The 18,753-nt window shown below is 54.3% G+C and overlaps 2 protein-coding genes across 4 annotated transcripts in view; both read left to right on the top strand.

Annotated features, from left to right (window-relative positions):
• The window catches only part of LOC144602510 (uncharacterized), a 376,398-nt gene that overhangs the window by 292,669 nt on the left and 64,976 nt on the right, over positions 1 to 18,753 (top strand). The gene's annotated exons all lie outside the window — the stretch shown is intronic.
• Positions 18,031 to 18,753, top strand: part of LOC144603060 (uncharacterized) — a 278,950-nt gene continuing 278,227 nt past the window's right edge. For all 3 annotated transcript variants that reach the window (XM_078416199.1, XM_078416200.1, XM_078416201.1), the window contains exon 1: positions 18,031 to 18,159. In XM_078416199.1, coding sequence (XP_078272325.1) covers positions 18,111 to 18,159 — 49 coding nt within the window. In that variant the 5' untranslated portion in view covers positions 18,031 to 18,110. The remainder of the gene's footprint in view (positions 18,160 to 18,753) is intronic.

Genomic DNA, 18,753 nt, shown 5'->3' with positions numbered 1-18,753 from the left:
TTTGATCAGTTTAGTTTAATTTAGTTTAGATTGGAGACAGAGGGCGATAACAGACCATTCGGCCCACCGAGTCGCAGCGACCAGGGACCCCCGCATATTAAGACTGTCCTGCACACACTAGGGACAATTTTACACACACAAACATCAAGCCAATTACCCACGCGTCTTGGGAGGATTGTGGGAGGAAACTGAAGATCTCGGAGAAAACTCACGCGGTCAAGGAGAGAACGGGCAAACTCCGTGCAGACAGCACCCGTAGTCGTGATCGAATCCGGGACTCTGGCGCTGCGAGCGCTGCAAGGCAACAACTCTACCGCTGCGCCACCGTGGGATCAGTGAGAGTGGAACACGGAATACTGAGATTCGAGAGCCCAATTGACAGCCTTTACCACCACCCCCCCTCCCCCACACACACACACACTTGCTGGCCAATCATTCCGCTAATGTTTCCGAGATGGCACCCAACCCAGGTGTATGTTTGCGTGCGACGCAGATCTACAATCACATATTATAATCGCCCCACACTCTTAAATCTCTACACCCACCTCAATATTTCTCACTTTATGTATGATCGGTTTAACCTTGCACTAAATGTTATTCCATCGTCGTGTATATGTTCCACACACTTACATACTGTAAGTGGCTTGATTGTAATCATGTATTGTCCTTCTGCTGACTGGATTTCACTGTACCTCGATACTCGTGACAATAAACGAAACTGAAAAGCCTTATTCCCCTTAGATAGGCACAAAACGCAGGAGTAACTCAGCGGAACAGGCGGCATCTCTGGGGAGGAGGAATGGGTGGCATTTCCCTACTTCGGACAGTCTCGACCCGAAACGTCACCCATTCCTTCTGTCCAGAGATGCTGTCTGTCCTGCTGAGCTACTCCAGCATTTTGTGTCTATCTTCGGTTTAAACCAGCTTCTGCAATTCCTTCCTACATTCCCAGCTATATTCACCTTGATGCTTCTCCCTCTCAAATCTGTGCCCATTTGAACCTCGCACAGATGGGAAAGACGTCCCTCCCTCGACCCGCCCCCCATTTCCCCTGTCCACACCAGACCCGAGCTTGAACCTTCTGTGAAAGCGTTCAAATGCCCTTCTCCACAGAGAACCTGCATCCGCTTCTCCGGCCTCACCCTCGACCCGAATCTCCTCAGCCTTGAAACCATTCAAGATTCAAGATTCAAGATAGCTTTATTTGTCATCCAAATTGGGCGAAATTCAGTCATCCACAGTCCAACAACAAAAGCATTGAAATAGGCATTAAAATTACACAACCCCAAAAACACACAAAAAAAGAAACATCCAGTGAATATCTCCTGCGCCATCCCGAGGACCCTCGCTCCATTCATTAAGTGTGGTGACCAGAAATAGCCTTAATGCACCAGGTGGGTCCAAGCCTGTGTTTTATACAGATTCAACATAATCTCCTGATGATGTGGGAAGGAACTGCAGATGGTGGTTTAAATCGCAGATAGTCACAAAATGCTGCAGTAACCCAACAGGACAGGCGGCATCTGTGGAGAGCAGGAATGGCTGACGTTTCGGTTCGAGACCCTTCTTCGGACTCTTTCACTCATTTTTTTCTATACCTCTTTACACAACCGTCTATATCTCTCGCTTCCCTTTCCCCTGACGCTCAGTCTGAAGAAGGGTCTCGACCCGAAACGTCACCCACTCCTTCTGTCCAGAGACGCTGCCTGTCCGGCTGAGTCACTCCAGTTTTTTATGACTATCTCCTGTTGTTGTCCTTCATTGATGAGGTTCTGGATTGCCGTTCCCATTACTGGCTGCGCTTCAATGTGATTTACGCAGGTAAAGCACTCTGGGGTCTCCTAAAAGAGATGCGGGTACATTGTATAAACGCGAGCGGGTTGTGACGCTGCAATGCTGAGAACTAATATGCTGCACATTGTAACTTCCCATTTTCCCTATCTATTGTACTAGTGTTTGACTTGATTGCATTTATCTTTGGTATTATCTAATTTGACTGGATAGTGTGCAAACGTTAGTGTACACGTTAAAATAATCAACCTAAACCGGTTTGGGACTGGAGACACTGCGGCAGGTGGGGCCGGGTGGTGGGGGGTGTGAGTGCCGGAGGTGGGAGGCGGGTGAGTTGGGGCGGGCGGGTATGACACCCTCCAGTGTTTGTGTTCGTCCCCCGTGCTGTCCGTGATCCGTAGGGCCGCCGAGTACTGAAGGTGGCCACACGCACAGAGACTTTTGGAAATTCTGTGAAGAAAGTCACATATCTGGAATATAAATCGATACCGATTTATCTGGGTGCTGTGCACTGCCCCATCACAAACGCTGCCGTGGCTGGCGGGGTGTTCCAGTGATTACAGCTGCCGCCAGCGAGATCCAACGATCAGGGTTCGATCCTGGCCTCCGGTTCTGCCTGTGTGGACTTTGTTCATTCAACCCGTCACCGCGCGCTTTTCCCGCGGGTGCTCCGGGTTCCTGCCACTTCCCGAGGGCGGGAGGGGCTCTCGGTGAACCGGCTGCTTGATGTGACCCCAGCGTAGGTTCGTGTGGGGGTGGAGGCAAAGGGGAATAGGGTAGGGTGAGGGGAGGGGGAGGGGGTGATGGTACGAGTGCGAGAAATGAGTGTAAGCAGTGGGGCTGATGGGAATACAGTGAGTGGCGGCAGAGAGTTGAGACACAAGAGCCAGGAGTTGCTGGAATCTCAACAAAAAAAATCCGGTCGACTCAAAGGGTGAGGCAGCATCTGTGGAGGGACATGGATGTTTCACGTTTCCACTCGTGATCCTCAGGCTTGATGGACGATTGGCTTCCCGTCTTTAAAATCGTGCGTAAAAAAGAACGAGCCTTAACAGAATTTCACTTTCAGAATTTGAATTTCCCCTGGAACCGCGCGGCCGCTGGTATGACTTGGTACATCTAGATTGTGCTCGTGTACAGTATGATTTGCATGAACAGCACGTAAGCAAAGCTTTTCACTGTACCTCGGTGCACCTGAATTCATAAACCATACCAAACCAATACCACCATGTTGTTGTCAGCGTGTCAGTGAATGAATGAACGAATGAATGAATGAATGAACGAATAATACTTTATCACATGTGACATGTCACGGTGTGATTCTTTGTTTTGCATACACCAGTCTGCAAGGAGTCGCCGCACAAAGGACGCCGATAGAATTACAAGTTATTCCACTTAGTCCCCAATGGTCCCTCTGTTCTCGCAGACCCCCCCTCTCACCACGCCGGCCCCTCTCTGTTCTCGGCCGCGCGTCCAATCTCCTGCGCGCACGCGAGCCTGTCGACCTCATGGCGCCCTCTGCAGGCCTGTCCTCGACCGCCTCCGCCCGTCCTCGACCAGCGGCCCCTTCCTCGACTTCGACCACCGGCCCCGTCCTCACCGCCGCTGGGTCCTCTCCAGAAGACTCCTCGGCGCCTGCCGGGAGCTTCCCCAATGACTTTCCCCCTGTACTTCAGTACACGTGATAATAAACTACATCGCTGTGTAACGTTAAAATGCCGGCCAGTCTTAATCCCGGTTTTAAGTATGACTATTAACTAAAGGGCCGCAATTCCATAGAAACTGGCGAACTCAAGGCAGCAACTGGCAGTCGGCTTGAGGTGTTGAGGCAGCTATTTATTTATTGAATGAGGAACCCAGAGACACAATTTCAAGTCTCCTAACGCACCTTAAATACAGTTACTCATAAGTGATAGGAGCAGAATGTGGCCATTCAGCCCATGAAGTCCGCTCCGCCACTCAATCATGGTTGATCTTTCTCTCCCTCTTAACCCCGTTTTCCTGTCTTCTCCCCATATCCCCTGACACCCGTACTATACAAGAATCTAGCTTTCTCTGCCTTAAAAATATCCATTGAAATATCATCTCAGAAATATCATCTCAATTCCTTTAAAAATAAACTAGTCCGAGGAGCGATGACCACAACGCTGCTGAGACACGCATCAAGTTCAAAGTGCTTGAATGAACCACTCAGAGGATAATTAGGGATGTGCAGTAAGTGATGTACCTGCAGCGACAACCAAACCGTGAACACCGATCAAGATCATCCATTTAAAGTATTCCTCTATAGGAAGATGGAGGAGTGTTTCTGGAAGATGTTATCTTATTAACTGTTCAAGTTAATGAACAATTAACACTAGTGATGGCGCAATTTTCATCAAATTTAGATATCCAGGCAGCTTGTGGCCTCCTCTGCTCTTTTCTCCGCAACAGATTAATTTAATACCCTGTTGGTGAATTTCCATAATTTGCACAACCAGTAACATTCACAAGAACTGAATAGAAAGATTGTGTTTTTGCACCTCACACCTGATGACCAGATTTTTCCCCGTGATGGAGAGGGAGCGCTGCTTCCACAGCTCCAGCTTCTTCCCCACCTTGGCTATCCGGTCCAGCCAATTCCTGTTACACGCCTCAGCCTTCCTGAACCAGATCCCCAGCACCTTCAAGAAGTCAGGCTTGATGACGAAGGGGATGGAAGATCGCTCGGGCCAGTTGCCAAAGAGCATGGCCTCGCTCTTCCTGCGGTTCACCCTGGCCCCCGTGGCCAACTCAAACTGCTCGCAGACGCTGATCAGTCTGCGGACCGACCCTGGATCCGATCAGAAGACGGCGCCATCGTCCATGTACAGGGAGGCATTGACCTGAGTGCCCCCACTGCCTGGCAATGTCACTCCTCTTATGCTCGCATCCTTCCTGATAGATTCGGCAAAGGGCTCAATGCAACAGACGAACAAGCCAGGGGAGAGAGGGCAACCCTGCCTGACTCCAGACCTGACGGGGAAGCTGTCTGATTCCCACCCATTAATTTGGACTGCACTATAGATATCGGTGTAGAGCAGTTGTATCCACTTCCTGATTCCCTCCCCAAAGCCCATTTTGGAGAGCACGTCCCTCATGTACGTGTGCGATATCCTGTCGAAGGCCTTCTCCTGGTCCAAGCTGACCAGGCAGGCATCCACCCGTCTGTCCTGCACGTAGGCAATGGTATCTCTCAGCAGCACCAGGCTGTCTGAGATTTTCCTGCCAGGTACAGCACAGGTTTGGTCCGGATGGATCATCTGTCCCAGAGCAGACTTGACCCGGTTGGCGATGGCCTTAGACAGGATCTTGTAGTCTACATTCAACAAAGTGATGGGTCTCCAATTCCTTATATCATTCATCTACCCCTTCTGCTTGTAGATTAGGGTGATGCTGCCCTTCCTCATAGAGGAGCCAGTGCTGCCGTCGCAGCTGCGGCTTGCCTGCAGTCCGCCTGTCTTTTGTGTTTTTTGTTGTTTTTGTATGAATTGTAGTTTTAATATGGTGTAGTGTTTGTATGTTATGTGGGGGGAGGGGTGGGAGGGAACGGGAACTGTAAAAAAGTCTCTCTCCCGAACGGAGACGCGACCTTTGTTTCTGTGTCGTGTCTCCGTTCCCGTTGCGGCCTACCACCGGCCATGCACCTGGGACCACCTGGGGCTCTGGTTCGCAGAGCCCGCGGCCCGGACTCACCACCTGCGGCGCTGGCTGCCTGCGGATGCTGCGGGAGCGGCTGTGACTCGTCTCCGGAGGCTCCGGCGCGGGCCGCGTGGACGTCGGAAGCCCGCAGGCCCCTGGGCGGGGGCCGACATCGGGAGCTCCGGCAGCGGCAGAGGCAGCATGTTCGCCCACCCCGAATCGTGGGGCTTGGGTCGGCCCGCCGCGGACCTTTCACCGTCCGGCGCGGCGCTCCAATGTCGGGAGGCCCGACCGCCCCGACGTGGCAAGTTCAACAGCCTGACCTCGGGAGAAGACGGCAGGGAAGAGAAAATACATTCTGGCCTTCCATCACAGTGAAAGGGACTGGAGGAGACTCACTGTGATGGATGTTTCTTTTGTTTGGTGTTAGTGTATGATTGTATGTTATTGCATTTTTATTGATTATTCTTATTGGTCTTAGCGTTTCAACTGCGGGTAATGTTTCATTTCACTACACATTTATGTGTATGTGACAAATAAACGACTATTGACTATTGATGCTGCCGGCTAGAAATATGTTGTACACTTCCAGCAGGTCCGGGCCCACCCAGTCCCACAGAGCCCAATACAACTCTGCCGGTAAGCCAACGATTCCGGGATTTTACTCGAGTCAAAGGAACGGATGGAGCCAGTCAGCTCCTCCAGGGTCAGTGGTTGGTCCAGACTCTCCCGCTTGCTGTCGTCCAAGACTTCCGTGGTGGAGGACAGGAAGTTCTGGGAGGCGGTGCTGTCTGTGGTCTTTTTATCGTACAGATCCTTATAAAAGGATCTGCAGATCTTTAGCATGTCTGTCTGCGAGGATGTTCCCCAGCCGTCCTCGTGCCTAAGGCTTTTGATCACAGAGCTCCCCCTGTGAACCTTATGGAAGAAGAAACGTGAGCACGTCTCATCCTGCTCAACGTGGCGGACCCTGGACCGGAAGATGATCTTGGAGGATTCAGAGGTAAAGAGCCGAGCTTGCCGGCCCTTCAACTCTCTCAGTTCCTCCCTCACATACCCCCCTCTCTTCTGCAGAAGGAGCAGTTGCTGCAAATCTGTCTGGAGTTGCCACAATTCCCTCTTACCCTGTCTTGCTCTCTGAACACCTTTGGAGACGAAGAACTTCTTGATGTTCTCCTTTGTTGCCTCCCACCAGAGTGTCGGGGAGTCAAAGAGGGGCCTCACAGTTCTCCAACATGCGTAGTCCCTCTTTAGCTCCTCAACGTTCTCCGGGGTCAACAGCTCCACATTTAACTTCCACGTCCCTCTGCCCGTCTTCCGGTCCTCCTGTAGGTGACAGGTGGCCTGAAGGAGGCAGTGGTCAAAGAAGAACACCGGCGCGAGGTCGGTGTGTCTGACCATGACGGCCCTCGATGTGAAGAGGAAGTCTATCCGGGACTGGGCTGAACCGTTCGGTCCTGACCAGGTGAACCGGGGCTGGGCTCCGCCTACAGGGTCGCTGAAGGCGTCGCGCAGCTTTGCATCTTTGACCGTCTCCACCAGGAGTTTGGAGGTGCCGTCCAGTCTGTGGCTGGCACTGCCGGATCGTCCAGCCGCATCGATGATGCAGTTGAAGTCACCGGCCAGAACGAGCGGTCTAGACGTGGCTAGCAGCGGTGGGAGCTGCTGGAGGACGGCCAACCGCTCGCTCCGCCTGGGTGAGGCACACACATTAATCAGCCGGAGCGGAGAACCACAGTACATAACATCCACCACCAGGAGACGCCCCCCCCCCCCCCCCCCCCCCCCCACCACCTCCCTTAGCTCAGTGATGGTGAAGCCCCCTCCCCGCAGCAAGATCCCGAAACCGGACGCACGACAATCATTGCCCCCCGACCATACCGACAGTCCGTGGGGCCACCATCGCGACCACCTCCGATAGCAGCGAAGGTGTGGCAGCCCGCACTCTTGTAAAAAAGTCACATCCGCCTTTACCTTGGCCAGGTACTGCAAGGCGTTGACACATCGCGCAGTGCTCTTCACACTGCGCACGTTTAGGCATGCCAGTTTCAGCTCCATTGTCCTTTAGAGTTCCAGACCGTCCTTCTCCCCCCGCATGAACATCGTCTGGGTGAGTTCCAGCACCTTTTCGTTGCACAGGTACTGGTACTGAGTGTTGACTTCCTCAGCACAGGGTGAGTTTTCTGGCGTGGCCACTGCGATGCTCCCGGTCTCCCGGAGCTGAGGCCCATTGGCCACTGCACTGCTCCCGGTCTCCCGGAGCTGGGACCCATTGGCCACTGCACTGCTCCCAGTTTCCTGGAGCTGGGGCCCATTGGCCACCGCACTGCTCCCGGTCTCCCGGAGCTGGGGCCCATTGGCCGTTTTGCCGCTCACGGTCTCCCTGGAGCTGGGGCCCATTGGCCGCTGCACTGCTCCCAGTCTCCTGGGGCTGGGGCCCGTTGGCACTGCTCCCAGTCTCCTGGGGATGGGGTCCGTTGGCACTGCTCCCAGTCTCCTGGGGATGGGGCCCGTTGGCACTGCTCCCAGTCTCCTGGGGCTGGGGACCGTTGGCACTGCTCCCAGTCTCCTTGGGCTGGGGGACAACAGACATGTTCTTCCTCTTACCTTCCTCCTCCCCCGTTTTCTTCCTCTGCCTCCGTTTTCGGCTCCTCCCGGTCGCCTCATCCTCCGACGCGGAGAGGTTGCTGGCCTCGTCCTGGGAGAGGACTCTTTTTTGGGACTTGCTTGCTCCCTCCGGCTTTTTCTCGGTGCGCAGAGCCTTCAGGGTTTTCCTCGACTGTACCAACTTCCAATCCTCGTGCCAACTTCCTGTTCCCCCTCTTCCATTGACTCGCCCTCCTGGGCAGGGGGCTGTGGGGTTCTGTCGGGCGGTTTGGGGCTCGAGGTAGTCGAGCTGTCATCGCCCCTGCTCTCCTTTCCTATTTGGGCTTTTGCCGTGGTAGTAGGCGTCTCGACCGCCCTGGGGGCGCTGGCAGCGGCCCCTCTTATCGCCTATGCATAAGTGCTAGCTCTTTTAGGGCAGGCCCTTTAAAGGTGGCCTCCCTCCCCACACAGGTTGCAGCTCTTACTTTCTTTACAGTCCCTTGTCTCGTGGACTTCTAGTTTGCAGTTTCTGCAGACGACTGTCCTGCATACTGCCGCCACGTGCCCAGGTTTGTTGCATTTCCTGCACACCATGGGCGAACACCGATGGCGAACACCGAGGGAGGGTGGATGATGAATCCCTTCCCGTCCACCCTCAGCTTCACCTTCACTTGCCTCTTGCTCGTCCAGATCCCGAACAAGTCCTTTATGTCCACACAGTTCCCTGCCCCTTCGACATAGCGCGCAAGGAAGGTGAGGACATCCACGACGGGCACATGTGGGTTAAACATGTGCACCGTGATCATCCGTTCCCTCTGGGTGGGGAGGGTGAAGAGCGGCTGCACCTTCAGGAGCGACAGCGGGGCTTCGTCCCCCTTCTCCCGGAAGTCTTGCAGCATCTTCTGCCATCCCGCCGGGTTCTGGAAGGTAATGTCAAAATATCCATTACCTGGGAAGTCCTGGAGGCAGAAGTTGTCCCCGGCCTTGAATCCACAGGCCTCCAGCAGCACCTTCTTGATGAAGAGGTCCTTTGAGAAAGGTGTCCCCTCCCTGAGGTCCTTCACCGATACTCGCAGGGTATTCCGGATACCCTGTCCTCCAGCTCCACTTGCTGCTGCCATCCCACCTGGATAAGGGTGTTAGGTTGGTTACCCAACCAGCATGGATCCATCCCTAAACCAGACTCCTGTTCCTGACCTCCGTTCCTCGTCAATGATCCACGACTCAATACAGATACTGCTCTTATAAGAACATTTAGGGTTGTAGAGGGGACAGAGTAACTCACCTACAATGGCAGTGAACTGTCTGAGATACAGGGAGTGTGGGTTGTAAGTTTAAATAACCCGCTCTGATCGTGAATTGGTTTAAAGGTTTAAATCCGCATCGTTACTCTGCCAATGAGTTGTTGTCAGGGCGGCGCCTGGAGCGACTTCTCTGGTTTAATCACTGATCTGGGCGGTGCTGATCCACTCAGTAGATCTGAACAACCTGCACTTTACACCAAACCCCCATGTAAACCCTCATCTACAGTCGCTCCCTGCACCCTAGACACACCGGAGTAACCCAGCGGGACAGGCAGCGTCTCCGGGGGAATGGCCTCCTCCTGCACCTATTTTCTGTTTCCATGCTCTCTCTCTCGACCCCCTCTCTCTCGTGCCCTCTCTCTCTCGCCCCCTCTCTTTCTCGCTCTCTCTCCCCTCCCATCTCTATCTTTCGCTCTCTGTCTCCTCTCCCCTTGCTCTCTCTCTTCCTCTCTCCTCCTCTCTTTCTCTCTCTCTCTCTCCCTCTCTCCCCCCCTTCACCTCCCCCCTTCACTTCACCCCCTTCACCTCCCCCCCTTCACCCCCCTTCACCTCCCCCCCCTTCACCCCCCCTTCGCCTCCCCCTTCACCTCCCCCCTTCCTCCACTCAATGGTATAATGTCTTGCACCCTAGAAACGGAACAACTAGATTCTTACTGAAGAAGGGTCTCGACCCGAAACGTCACCTATCCGTGTTCTCCACAGATGCTGCCTGACCCGCTGAGTTTGTCTGCTCCTCTCCCCCACCACTCTCCCCCCCTTCCCTCCACTCTTCCCCTTCCCACCTCCATCCACTCTCCCCCCCTTCCCTCCTCCCTCCACTCTCCCCCCCTTCCCTCCACTCTCTTCCCCATCCCCACCTCTCTCTTCCCCCCTCCACTCTTCCCCTTCATACCTCCATCCACTCTCCCCCCCCTTCCCTCCTCCCTCCAACCCCCCCCTTCCCTCCCCCACTCTTTGGTACAATAGTAAATTGTTCCCAGTGTGTGTCGGACAGAGCTCGTGCGATCGCCGGTTGGCGTAGACTTGATGGGCCGAAGGGCCTGTTTCAAGGCTGTATCTCCAAACTAAACGTTAAACACACTTTCCTTCACATTACTTGGTTGACTGACGCTGAATCCAGTGTCTGATCTACAGGGAGGAAGTGGCTCTACACAGAGCTAGTGTGAACGGGCGATCAATGGTCGGTGCGGACTCAGTGGGCCAAAGGGCCCGAATGATCAGCCATGATCACATTGAATGGCGGTGCAGGCTCGAAGGGCCGAATGGCCTCCTCCTGCACCTATTTCCTATGTTTCTATGAATCCATGCAGTATATCTAAAAAGCTTTGAGTTCATGCATAGAAACAGAGAAAATAGGTGCAGGAGGAGGCCATTCGGCCTTTTGAGCCAGTACCGCCATTCAATACATTCATGGCTGATCACCTAAAATCAGTACCCCGTTCCTGCTTTCTCCCCACATCCCTTGATTCCGTTAGCCCTCAGAGCTAAATTCATCCGGAGAATTGGCCTCCACTGTCTTCTGTGGCAGAGAATTCCACAGATTCACAACTCTCTGGGTGAAAACGTTTTTCCTGATCTCAGTCCTAAATGGCCGACCCCTTATTCTTAAACTGTGTGACCCCTGGTTCTGGACTCCCCCAACATGGGGAACATTTTTCCTGCATCTAGCCTGTCTAATCGTAGGTTTACTAGGTTAATTCCCGGAATGGCGGGACTGTCATATGTTGAAAGACTGGAGCAACTAGGCTTGTACTCACTGGAATTTAGAAGGATGAGAGGGGATCTTATCGAAACATATAAGATTATTAAGGGGTTGGACACGTTAGAGGCAGGAAACATGTTCCCAATGTTGGGGGAGTCCAGAACCAGGGGCCACAGTTTAAGAATAAGGGGTAGGCCATTTAAAACGGAGATGAGGATAAACGTTTTCAGTCAGAGAGTTGTGAATCTGTGGAATTTACTGCCTCAGAAGGCAGTGGAGGCCAATTCTCTGAATGCATTCAAGAGAGAGCTAGATAGAGCTCTTAAGGATAGCGGAGTCAGGGGGTATGGAGGCAGGAACGGGGTACTGATTGAGAATGATCAGCCATGATCACATTGAATGGCGGTGCTGGCTCGAAGGGCTAAATGGCCTCCTCCTGCACCTATTGTCTCATCCCTTAAGAATTTTGCATGTTTCTATAAGATCCCCTCTCATCCATGTAAATTCCAGTGAACACAAGCCCAGTCGACCCATTCTTTCATCGTACGTCAGTCCCGCCATCCTGGGGATTGACCTGGTGAACCTACGCTGCACTCCCTCAATGGCAAGAATATTGAGCAGGCGACTCTGGAGACTGATAAGTATAAGAAAATAACTGCAGATGCTGGTACAAATCGAAGGTATTTATTCACAAAATGCTGGAGTAACTCAGCAGGTCAGGCAGCATCTCAGGAGAGAAGGAATGGGCGACGTTTCGGGTCGAGACCCTTCTTCAGACTGATGTCAGGGGGGCGGGACAAAGGAAGGATATAGGTGGAGATAGGAAGATAGAGGGAAAACTGGGAAGTGGGAGGGGAAGAGAGGGACAGAGGAACTATCTAAAGTTGGAGAAGTCGATGTTCATACCTCTGGGCTGCAAACTGCCCAGGCGAAATATGAGCTGCTGTTCCTCCAATTTCCGGTGGGCCTCACTATGGCACTGGAGGAGGCCCATGACAGAAAGGTCAGACTGGGAGTGGGAGGGGGAGTTGAAGTGCTCGGCCACCGAGAGATCAGTTTGGCCAACGCGGACCGAGCGCAGGTATTGAGCGAAGCGATCGCCGAGCCTGCGCTTGGTTTCGCCGATGTAAATAATTTGACATCTGGAGCAGCGGGTGCAATAGATGAGGTTGGAGGAGGTGCAGGTGAACATCTGTCTCACCTGGAAAGACTGTTTGGGTCCTTGGATAAAGTTGTTGATGAAAATCATTGCTTTATTTGCCCACTGTCCATTCAGCAGCATCATCCCCGGCCGCCCAATGTCCTGACAGGCAGAAGATACTGAAGCTACAAAACATGTCCCACCAGGCTCAGGGGCACGAGGAGGTGAACGAGGGCGATGGGTAAAGGGGGGGAATGGTGGTGGGATGGGGTGGAAGAAGGGGTAGTGGGGGTGGGGTGGGTCGGAGTGACGGGGGGAGGAGGATGGGTGGGTGGAGGGGTGTGGGATGGGTGGAGATGGAGGGGTGGGGTGACGAGGGAATGGGGTGCGGTAGAATGGGGAGTGGTGGGATGGGGGTGGGGGGAAGAAGTTTGGTGGGGGGAAGGGGGTGGGGCGATGGGGGGTAGCAGGGGTGGGGAGGAGGGGTGGGGAGTGGTGGGAGAGGGGTGAGGGTGAGAGAAGGGTTGGGGTGGGAGAGGAGGCGGTGGGAGGGATGGGAGTTGGATAGGATAAGGGGTGAAGAAGGGTCTCGACCCAAAACTTCACCCATTCCTTCTCTCCAGAGATGCTGCCTGACCCGCTGAGTTACTGCAGCACTCTATGAAACGTCACCTATCCATGTTCTCCAGAGATGCTGCCACAGTTTAAGAATAAGGGGTAGGCCATTTAGAACGGAGATGAGGAAGAACTTTTTCAGTCAGAGAGTGGTGAAGGTGTGGAATTCTCTGCCTCAGAAGGCAGTAGAGGCCAGTTCGTTGGATGCTTTCAAGAGAGAGCTGGATAGAGCTCTTAAGGATAGCGGAGTGAGGGGGTATGGGGAGAAGGCAGGAACGGGGTACTGATTGAGAGTGATCACCCATGATCGCATTGAATGGTGGTGCTGGCTCGAAGGGCTGAATGGCCTACTCCTGCACCTATTGTCTATTGTCTATTGACCCGCTGAGTTACTCCAGCACTCTGTGAAACGTCACCTATCCATGTTCTCCACAGATGCTGCCTGACCCGCTGAGTTACTCCAGCACTGTGAAACTTCACCTATCCATGTTCTCCACAGATGTTGCCTGACCCGTTGAGTTACTCCAGCACTCTGTGAAACGTCACCTATCCATGTTCTCCACAGATGCTGCCTGACCCGCTGAGTTACTCCAGCATTTTGTATTTATCAAGGGAGGTTATATTTCAGTTATGTTGGGCATTGGTAGGAATACATTTGGAGGTGTATTCAGAATTCAACTCTGCATTTAAGGATGGATATTAATATGTTGGAAGGAGTCAGGGGAGGTTTATTAAGAGAGTTGAGAGTGCTTATTGTTAAACAAAAGGCACAAAGTGCTGGAGTAACTCAGGCAGCATCTGTGGAGAACATGAATAGGTGACGTTTCAGGTTGGGACCCTTCTTCAGACTGAAGACCGACCCGAAATGTCACCTGCCTGTTTTCTCCAGAGACGCTGCCTGACTGAAGTTCCCGACCCGAAACGCCCCCTGTCCATAAGTTCTAGGAGCGGAATTAGGCCATTCGGCCCATCAAGTTTACTCTGCCATTCAATCATGGCTGACTATCGTTCCTTCTCAACCCCATTCTCCTCATATCCCCTGACACCCGTACTAATCAGATCAACCTGTCCATGTTCTCCAGAGATGCTGCCTGACCCGCTGAGTTCCTCCAGCAGTTTGTGTCTATCTTTGGTATAAACCAGCATCTGCAGTTCATTTTCCTTTTAACCTCAGAAGAAGGGTCTAAAGACTGGAGCGACTAGGCTTGTATACACTGGAATTTAGAAGGATGAGAGGAGATCTTATCGAAACGTATAAGATAATTAAGGGGTTGGACACGTTAGAGGCAGGAAACATGTTCCCAATGTTGGGGGAGTCCAGAACAAGGGGCCACAGTTTAAGAATAAGGGGTAGGCCATTTAGAACTGAGATGAGGAAAACTTTTTCAGTCAGAGAGTTGTGAATCTGTGGCATTCTCTGCCTCAGGGTTTTGGTGACTGTCTTCGGTGTGAAGCAGTAAAGGCAGATCCTTGTCCCACAGCTACAAGGTGTGATGTGGTGAGGGGAGGCTGCTGCTGCTGTTTGTGGGCCTGTTGGCCTGGGCTAGACTGGGGGCCAAGGCTGCAAGGCTAAAGGCAGAAGGGAAAGGCCGGCAGTGCAACTCCGGGCCCAGGCTGTGGGTCCTGGGCTAGGCCGCTGCCCCACCACAAGGACTAGAACTCTAGGCCCAGGCTGTGGGTCCAAGGCTAGGCCGCTGCCCCACCACAAGGAGCAGAACTCTAGGCCCAGGCTGTGGGTCCTGGGCTAGGCCGCTGCCCCACCACAACCATATAACCATATAACAATTACAGCACGGAAACAGGCCAGTTTGGCCCTTGTAGTCCATGCCGAACACTTTCTGCGACCTCGTCCCATCTACCTGCTCTCAGACCAGAACTCCAGGCCCAGGCTGCTGATCAACTCCAGGCCCAGGCTGTGGGGTCCAAGGCTAGGCCGCCGCCCCACCACAAGGGACAGAACTCCAGGCCCAGGCTGTGGGTCCAAGGCTAGGCCGCTGTCCCACCACAAGGTGCAGAACTCCAGGCCCAGGCTGTGGGGTCCAAGGCTAGGCCGCTGCCCCAACACAAGGACTAGAACTCCAGGCCCAGGCTGTGGGTCCCGGGCTAGGCCGCGCCGTGGGGGCTGCTGGGAGTTGTAGTCCAACCATGCCAGGAAGTGGCCGCCATGGCGACGGCGGTGAGGGAGGGAGCCTCTCACTCTTTCTCTCACTCTTTCTCTCTCTCCCTCTCTCTCTCCCCCTCTCTCTTTTTCTCTCTCTCTTTTTCTCTCTCTCTCTATCTCTTTTTTTCTCTCTCTCTCTCTCTCTCTCTCTCTCTCTCTCTCTCTCTCTCTCTCTCTCTCTGTCTATCTCTCTCCTCCCCCTCTCTGTTTCCTCCCCCTCCCCCTCTCTCTCCCTCCCCCCATCTCTGTCTCCTCCCCCTCTCCCTCTCTCTCTTATTATATTTCATATTTCAGATACAGCGCGGAAACAGGCCTTTTCGGCCCACCAAGTCCGCACCGCCCAGCGATTCCCGCACATTAACACTATCCTACACACACTAGGGACAATTTTTTTACATTTAACCTTACATACCTGTACGTCTTTGGAGTGTGGGTGGAAACCGAAGATCTCGGAGAAAACCCACGCAGGTCACGGGGAGAACGTACAAACTCCGTACAGACGGCCCTCGTAGTCAGGATCGAACCTGAGTCTCCGGCGCTGCATTCGCTGTAAGGCAGCAACTTTACCGCTGCGCCACCGTCTCTCTCTCTCTCCCCTCCCTCTAAATCTCTCTCCTCTCCTCTCCTCCCCACCTTCTCCCACCTTCTCTCTCTCTGCTCTCTCTCTCCCCTCTCTCTCTCTATCTATGTCTCTATCTCTCTCTCTCTCCCTCCCTCTCTATCTCTCTTCCCCACCCTCTCTCTCTCTCTCCCTCCATCTCTCTCTCCTTCCATCTCTCTCTCCCTCCCCCCCTCTCTCTCTCTCTCCCTCCCTCCCTCCCTCCCTGCCCCCTCTCTCCTCCCCTTTCTCTCTCTCTCTCTCCCCTCTCTATCTATTTCTCTATCTCTTCCTCTCCTTCTCTCTCCCTCTCTCTCTCTCTCTCTCTCTCCCTTTCTATCTGCTCTCTCTCTCTCTCTGCTCTCTCCCCCTCTCTCTCTCTCATCCCCCCTCTCTGTCTCCTCCCCCTCTCTCTCTCTCCTCCCTCTATCTCTCTCTCTCTCTCTCTCTCTCTCTCTCTCTCTCTCTCTCTCTCTCTCTCTCTCTCTCTCTCTCTCTCTCTCTCTCTCTCTCTCTCTCTCTCTCTCTCTCTCTCTCTCTCTCTCTCTCTCTTCTCTCTCTCTCTCTCTCTCTCTCTCTCTCCTCCCCTCTCCCTCTCTCTCCCTCGCTCTCACCCCTCCCCTCTCTCTCTCCTCCCCCCTCTCCCTCTCTCTCTCAAAGGGATGATGAGCGGGTGTTGTGGGACTGGGAGAGTTGCAGTGTGGGGACCGCTGTACGTGGGGGGGGGGGGGGGTGACAGAGCACCCCGTGTCTGGGTGTCGGGGAACGGGTTTGCTGCTGTCCTGTCTCTGTGGCAGATGTGACCAGATGTGTCCATGGTCCCAGATCCCAAAGTTTACGACAAGATCCTTGTGGAACATGGAACAGTTCACACTATGTCCGTGCTGTCGGGGTCTGGGGAAAAGGCAGGAACGGGGTACTGACTGTGGATGATCAGCCATGATCACGGCGAATGGCAGTGCTGGCTCGAAGGGCCGAATGGCCTCCTCCTGCACCTGTTGTCTATGTTTCTATGTTTCCCCGATGACTTGGATAGATTAGGCGAGTGGGCAAATGCATGGCAGATGCAATATAATGTGGATAAATGTGAGGTTATCCACTTTTGTGGCAAGAACAGGAAAGCAGAGTATTACCTGAATGGTGACCGATTAGGAGAAGGGGAGATGCAACGTGACCTGGGTGTCGTGGTACACCAGTCATTGAAAGCAAGCGTGCAGGTGCAGCAGGCAGTGAAGAAAGCGAATGGTATGTTGGCATTCATAGCAAGAGAATTTGAGTTTAGGAGCAGGGAGGTTCTACTGCAGTTGTACAGGGCCTTGGTGAGGCCGCACCTGGAGTATTGTGTGCAGTTTTGGTCTCCTAATCTGAGGAAAGACGTTCTTGCCTTAGAGGGAGTACAGAGAAGGTTCACCAGATTGATCCCTGGGATGGCGGGACTTTCATATGAGGAAAGACTGGATAGACTAGGCTTATACTCGCTGGAATTTAGAAGACTGAGGGGGGATCTTATAGAAACATATAAAATTCTTAAGGGGTTGGAGAGGCTAGATGCGGGAAGATTGTTTGCCGATGTTGGGGAAGTCCAGAACCAGGGGTCACAGCTTAAGAATAAGGGGGAAGACTTTTAGGACCGAGATGAGAAAACATTTCTTCACACAGAGAGTGGTGATTCTGTGGAATTCTCTGCCACAGAAGGTAGTTGAGGCCAGTTCATTGGCTATATTTAAGAGGGAGTTAGATGTGGCCCTTGTGGCTAAAGGGATCAGGGGGTATGGAGAGAAGGCAGGTACGGGATACTGAGCTGGATGATCAGCCATGATCATATTGAATGGCGGTGCGTACATGCTCGAAGGGCCGAATGGCCTACTCCTGCACCTATTTTCTATGTTTCTATGTTTCTCCGTGAACGACGATCAGACGTCGCCCGCTCTGGGCGAAGGACAAACAAACCTCCCCTGGCCCCGCCCTCCGCCCCGGGATCCGCACCCCGGCCCCGCCCTTCTCCCCTGGCCCCGCCCTCCTCTCCTGGCCCCGCCCCGGACCCGCTGCGTGATGGCTGCTCGGCGAAGTGCGCGTGCGCGGCTCTGGGCGGCCTCCGCTGCGTCATGCGGAATGTACGCGTGCGCGCACCGGGGCCGGGGAGGGCCGGGGCCTGGAGAGCCGGGGGGGGGGGCTTGGAGAGCCGGGGAGGGGGGGGGGCTTGGCGTGGAGAGCCGGGGGGGGGGGGGGCTTGGCGTGGAGAGCCGGGGGGGCGGGTGAGCCCGGGGGGGGAGGGGCGGGAGAGCCGACGGGGGGGCGGCGGGTGAGCCCGGGGGGAGGGGCGGGTGAGCCCGGGGGGGGGGGCGGGTGAGCCCGGGGGGAGGGGCGGGTGAGCCCGGGGGGGAGGGGCGGGAGAGCCGGGGGGGAGGGGCGGGTGAGCCCGGGGGGGGGGGGCGGGAGAGCCGGAAGGGGAGGGTCCGGAGCGGGAGTCTCCCTTTTCTCTGTCCCGCTTCACCAGGGCGTTTCTCCACAGCCTGGAGTGGGTCGCCAACCGGGACCAGGACACCGCCAGGATGCGGCGCTCTCTCTGCACGGCCGTACATCTGCTGTGCCTGCTGGCAGGTAGAGACATGGGGGGGAGAGAGAGTGAGAGGATGGGGGGAGAGATGGGGGGGGAGAGATGGGGGGAGAGAGATGGAGGGCGAGAGAGGGATGGGGAGAAAGAGATGGAGGGAGGGAGAGGGAGAGGGGGAGAGATGTGGAGCGAGAGATGGGAAGACGGGGAGAGATGGGGAGATGGCTGAGACATGGGGGGAGAGGGAAAGAGATGGGGAGAGAGGGAAAGAGATGGGGGAGAAAGAGAGAGATGGGGAGAGAGAGAGAGATGGGGAGAAAGGGAGAGATGGGGAAAAAGAGAGATGGGGGAGAAAGAGACAGATGGGGAGAGACAGATGGAGATGGGGAGAGACAGGGAGTGAGGGAGAGGGGGAGAAATGGAGGGAGGGGGGAAGGAGGGAGGGAGAGAGAGGGGGTAGAGAGAGAGAGAACGAGAGCTGCTGTCCACGGAGTTGGGAGTGGACAATTGTCAGTCAAACACTGTACTGGGGTAACTCAGCGGGTTGGGCCTCATCTACATGAACTACAACAATTGTTCATCCCAGTTTGGCAAAAGAACAAACCAGGTCCAGCAGAGGAGGATAAAGGGCTTAAGTAGGA

Source organism: Rhinoraja longicauda, chromosome 19 (genome assembly GCF_053455715.1).
Source record: "Rhinoraja longicauda isolate Sanriku21f chromosome 19, sRhiLon1.1, whole genome shotgun sequence".
NCBI classification, from domain to species: Eukaryota; Metazoa; Chordata; class Chondrichthyes; order Rajiformes; family Arhynchobatidae; genus Rhinoraja; species Rhinoraja longicauda.
Note: the sequence above shows the minus strand (reverse complement) of the source record. Positions and strands in the feature narration are given on the sequence as shown.